Genomic DNA, 5,583 nt, shown 5'->3' on the forward strand with positions numbered 1-5,583 from the left:
ATCAGGAGAGAGAGAACAACAGAATTCTGCTCTTATTATTTTTTTTTTAGTAAAACAAGATGCCAGATTTTATAATTATTAAAGTTAAGAACTAAACAAGGTTCTTTGGATCAGGAATTTTACAAGGTAGATGACATGAAATATGTCAAAATGCTACAGTGCCTGCAGGATTGGTTTGTTTTTTCCCTTTACATTTCAGTCTTTCCAAACCTTCATTAATAATCATGCATTGTTGGGGCACCTGGGTGGCTCAGCTGGTTAAGTGTTTGACTCTTTTTATGGGGGGAGGAGATAGAATTTAGTGACTTATCACTTACATATAACACCCAGTGCTCATCCCAACAAGTGCCTCCCTTGATGCCCATCACCCATTTAGCCCATCCCCCCACCCACCTCCCCTCCAGTAACCCTCAGTTTGTTCTCTGTATTTAAGAGTCTCTTATGGTTTGCCTCTCTCTCCTTATCTTATTTTTCCTTCCCTTCCCCTCTGTTCATCTGTTTTGTTTCATAAATTTCACGAATGAGTGAAATCATATGGTATTTGTCTTTCTCTGACTGACTTATTTTGCTTAGCATAAAACACTCTAGTTCTATCCATGTTGTTGCAAATGGCAGTATTTCAGCCTTTTTGATTGAGTAATATTCCATTGCATATATATACCACATCTTCTTTATCTATTTGTCAGTAGATAGACATTTGGGCTCTTTCCATAATTTGGCTATTGTTGATAGTCCTGCTATAAACATTGGAGTGCATGAACCCCTTTGGATCAGCGTTTTTGGATAAATACCTAGTAGTGCAATTGCTGGGTCATACGGCAGCTCTAGTTTTAATTTTTTGAGGAACCTCCATACTGTTCTCCAGAGTGGCTGCCCCAGTTTGCATTCCACAGGTTTCTCCCCCAGTTCACCTCTCTGTACCACATACCTACTGAGATCTCTGGTTCAGGTTGTGCAGATTGTTGTGTTAATCTTCGAATCAGTTTTCTAGGTGTGCAGGATGGTTTAGTGTTGATTTGACTGTATTTCAGAATGGGAGATGAGATGAGAGGGGGATGAGAGATGCAAAAATAACTTGGATGCTGTTCCACCATCTTGGCCCCTCCCGCACCAGTTTGCATTCCTCCCAGCAGTCCAACAGCATCCCCATTTCTCCACATCCTCACCAACATCTACTGTGTCCTGAGTTTTTTATTTTAGCCATTCTGACAGGTGAGAGGTGGTACCTCATTGTGGTTTTGATTTTTATTTCCCTGATGATGAGTGATGTTGAGCATCATTTCATGTGTCAGTTGGCCATCTGGATGTCTTCTTTGGAAATGTGTCTGTTCATGTCTTTTGCACATTTCTTCACTGGATTATTTGTTTTTTGCGTGTTGAGTTTGATAAGTTCTTTATAGATTTTGGATACTAACCCTTTATCAGATATGTCATTTGCAAACATCTTCTCCCATTCCGCCAGTTGCCTTTTAGTTTTGTGGATTGTTTCCTTTGTTGTGCAGAAGCTCTTTATCTTGATGAGGTCCCAATATTTCAGTTTTGCTTTTGTTTCCCTGGCTTCCAGAGACATGTCGAGTAAGAAGTTGCTGTGGCTGAGGCGAAAGGAGTTGTTGCCTGTTTTCTCCTCTAGGATTTTGATGGCTTCCTGTCTCACATTTAGGTCTTTCATCCATTTTGAATTTCTTTTTGTGTGTTGTGTAAGAACGTGGTCCAGGTTCATTCTTCTGCATGTTGCTGTCCAGTTTTCCCAACACCATTTGCTAAAGAGACTGTCTTTTTTCCATTGGATATTCTTTCTTGCTTAGTCACAGATTAGTTGGCCGTATGTTTGTGGGTCCATTTCTGGGTTCCCTATTCTGTTCCATTGGTTTGCGTGTCTGTTTTTGTGCCAGTACAGTACTGTCTTGATGATTACAGCTTCACAATACAGCTTGAAGTCCAGGATTGTGATGCCTCCAGCTTTGGTTTTCTTTTGAAACATTACTTTGGCTATTCAGGGTCTTTTCAAGTTCCATATAAATTTTCAAATTGTTTGTTCTAGCTCTGTGAAGAATGCTGGCATTATTTTGATAGTGACTGCATTGAATATGTAGATTACAAGGGGCGCCTGGGTGGCTTAGTCGGTTAAGCGTCCGACTTTCGCTTAGGTCATGATCTCGCGGTTCGTGGGTTCGAGCCCCGCGTCAGGGTCTGTGCTGACTGCCGGCTCAGAGCCTGGAGCCTATTCCAGTCTGTGACTCCCTCTCTCTCTGACCCTCCCCTGCTCACGCTGTCTCTCTCTCTCTCCTAGAAATAAATAAAAAAAAAAAAACATTTGAATATGTAGATTACTTTGGGTAGTATCGACATTTTAACAATATTTGTTCTTCTAATCCATCAGCATGGAATGTTTTTCCATTTTTTGTGTCTTCTTCAATTTCTTTCATAAGCTTTCTATAGTTTTCAGTATATAGATATTTTACCTCTTTGGTTAAGTTTATTCCTAGGTATTTTATGGGTTTTGGTGCAATTGTAAATGGGATCGATTCCTTGATTTCTTGTCCTGCTGCTTCATTATTGGTGTATAGAAATGCCACCGGTTTCTGTACATTGACTTTATGTCCTGTGACTCCGCCGAATTCACGTACCAGTTCTAGCAGTGTTTTGGTGTAGTCTTTTGGGTTTTCCATGTAGAGTATCACGTTGTCTGTGAAGAGTGAAAGTGTGACTTCTTCCTTGCTTATTTGAATGCCTTTTATTTCTTTTTGTTGTCTGATTGCTGAGGCTAGGGCTTTCAACACTATGTTGAGCAGCAGTGGTGAGAGTGGACATCCCTGTCATGTTCCTGACCTTGGGGGAAAAGCTCTCGGTTTTTCCCCATTGAGGATGATATTAGCTGTGGGTCTTTCATATGCGGTCTTTATGGTGTTGAAGTATGTTCCTTCTATCCCTACTTTCTTGAGGGTTTTTTTTTTTTTATCAAGAAAGAATGCTGTATTTTGTCAAATGATTTTTCTGCATCTCTTGAGAAGATCAGGTGCTTCTTATCCTTTCTTTTATTAATGTGATGTATCATGTTGATTGATTTGTGGATATTGAACCAGCCCCGCAGCCCAGAATTTTCATTTTGACCAAACAAGCAATTTGAGGTTTCTGTCTTTGTTTGGGGATTGGCAAAAGTGTGCAGCAACCCAGAGTGTGAACCAAAACTATTGGTCTTCGGTTTGCATAGGTACAAGAAGTGAAGACAGGGGGGTGGGAGATTCTTTTCCTGGCTTGTTTTTTCACTTTGGGTTCTTAGGTCTTCGGCCATTAAGCAACAAGAGAACATCAGTAATTTGGAAGAAAGCACACAGGTTTTAACTTTTCCTTCTATTCTCCTCCTTTCCAGAGGTNTTTGAAGAAATCTTCGTTGATGAAGAGTCACCTAAGATCTCACCAAAGGAGGTTTCAGAGGAGATCTTGACACTGAAGAAGGTGAGTGTTAGCCCCATCCTAGGACTTGGTTGTGGGGCACAGGTTGGAAAAATGAAAAATCATTTGACACATGAGAGGGCATGTAAGTACATTTTATACATCTAGGTTTGTCAATTAAGTAATATCTGTCAACAATTGGAAAATTAGCAGCTTGTACCCATTTCAGTACTTCCATTCTCACACTAATGAGTGGTTAATTTAATTTGTTGTCAGTGAACTTGAAAAGACTTTTAAATATATATATATTTTTTAATGTCTATTTATTTATTTTGGGAGAGAGTACAAGAAGGGAAGGGGCAGAGAGAGAGAAGGAGAGAAAGAATCCTAGTCAGGCAGAGCTCGATATGGGACTCAAACGAGCCATGAAATCATAAGCTGAGCCAAAATCGAATGAGACACTTAACCCACTGAGCCACCCAAGTGGCCTAGGANAAGATGATTGACCGGTCAGCACAAAACAGTTTTGATGTTAAAAGATCCAATGGAGGGAAGCAGCCTTCAGTTAAATGTGTCAACAACAACAAAAAATCCCCAATCAAATTAGGAACAAAATTAAAGCAGAGTCAGGTAGTAGGTGGCTATGAGTGCTCACTGACTAATGGATTTATACTATGACTATAAGTATTTTCAGCAGAATACCGCTAAATCAGACAAATTAGTCTGAATTGGTGGACAGATTGAATTAGATAACATTTTTATTGTGATCAAATACACGTAACATAAAATTTATCATGTTAGGGGCACCTGGGTGGCTCAGTCAGTTAAGCGTCTGGCTCTTGGTTTCGGCTCAGGTCATGACCTTATGGTTCGTGGGTTCAAGCTCTGTGACAAGCTTTGTGCTGACAGCGCAGAGCCTGCTTGGCAGTCTCTCTCACTGTCTCTCTGCCCCTTCCTCCACCCCTCTCAAAATACATAAATAAACTTTTAAAAAAATGTATCATGTTAAAGCATACAATTCAGTGGCATTAATTCACAGTGCTCTGCACCCATTACTACTATCTAGGTCCCGAATGGTTCTGATTCCCCCAAATCATACTTATTAAACAGTCATTCATCATTCCTCTTTCCTCTCAGCCCCTGGCAACCACCAGTCTGCTTTCTGCCTCTGGATTTGCCTATTCTGGATACTTCATATAAATGTAATCACACAATATATGGCCTTTTGTATATGGGGCTGAATAATAGTTCATTGTATGGACGTACCATGTTTTGTTTAACTCTTCACCCACTGATGGGCATTTGGGTCCCATCTACCTATTGGTGATCGTGAATGGTGCTGCTGTGAGCGTTCATATACAAGTTTGCGTTTGAACACGTTTTCAGTTCTTTTGGGTGTATACCTAGGGGTGAAATTGCTGGATCATGTGGTAATTCTGTATTTAACCTTTTGAGGAGCCGCCGAACTGTTTTTCCCAGCAGCTACACCACTTTACATTCCCACCAGCTACGTATAAGGGTTCTGGTATCCCCACATGCTGTTTGACATTTGTTATTTTCCATTATTTAAAAATTTCTAATGTTTATTTATTTTTGAGAGACACACACAGAGAAATAGAATGTCAGCGGGGGAGGGATAGAGAGAGAGAGGGAGACACAGACTCTGAAGCAGGCTCCAGGCTCTGAACTGTCAGCACAGAGCCCGACGCGGGGCTCAAACTCATGAACCATGAGATCATGACCTGAGGTGAAGTCAGACGCTTGACTGACTGAGCCACCCAGGCACCCCTGTTATTTTCCATTTTTAAAGAAATAGTCATTCTAGTGGCTGTGAAGTGTATCTCATTGTGGTTTTGATTTGCCTTTCCCTGGTGACTAACAATGTTAAGCATCTTTTCTTGTGCTTATTGGCCATTTATATACCTCCTTTGGAGACATGCCTGTTCAAGTCCTTTGCCCATTTTTTAATTGTATTTTTTGTTTTTTTGTTGTTGAGTTATGAGTTCTTTACATATTTTAGCTTCTAGACCCTCTTCAGATATATGATTTGCAAACATTCCCCGCCCCTTCTGTGAGTTGTCTTCTAATTCTATCAGAAGAATAAAATTTTTAAAAATATTTTAATTTTGAGAAAGTCAAATTTATTGATATTTTTTCTTTTGATACTTGTGCTTTTTGTGTCATATATCT

The 5,583-nt window shown here is 40.1% G+C and overlaps 1 protein-coding gene across 1 annotated transcript in view; it reads left to right on the top strand.

Annotated features, from left to right (window-relative positions):
• The first annotated feature begins 1,568 nt into the window (after nucleotides 1-1,568).
• The window catches only part of KIAA1210 (KIAA1210 ortholog), a 26,300-nt gene continuing 22,285 nt past the window's right edge, over nucleotides 1,569-5,583 (top strand). The window contains 2 exon segments of the mRNA XM_077753070.1: nucleotides 1,569-1,575; nucleotides 3,371-3,456. Of these exon segments, the coding sequence (XP_077609196.1) occupies nucleotides 1,569-1,575; nucleotides 3,371-3,456 (93 nt within the window).

The sequence above is a fragment of the Crocuta crocuta genome, unplaced genomic scaffold (assembly GCF_008692635.1).
Source record: "Crocuta crocuta isolate KB4526 unplaced genomic scaffold, BGI_CrCroc_1.0 scaffold944, whole genome shotgun sequence".
Lineage (NCBI taxonomy): Eukaryota > Metazoa > Chordata > Mammalia > Carnivora > Hyaenidae > Crocuta > Crocuta crocuta.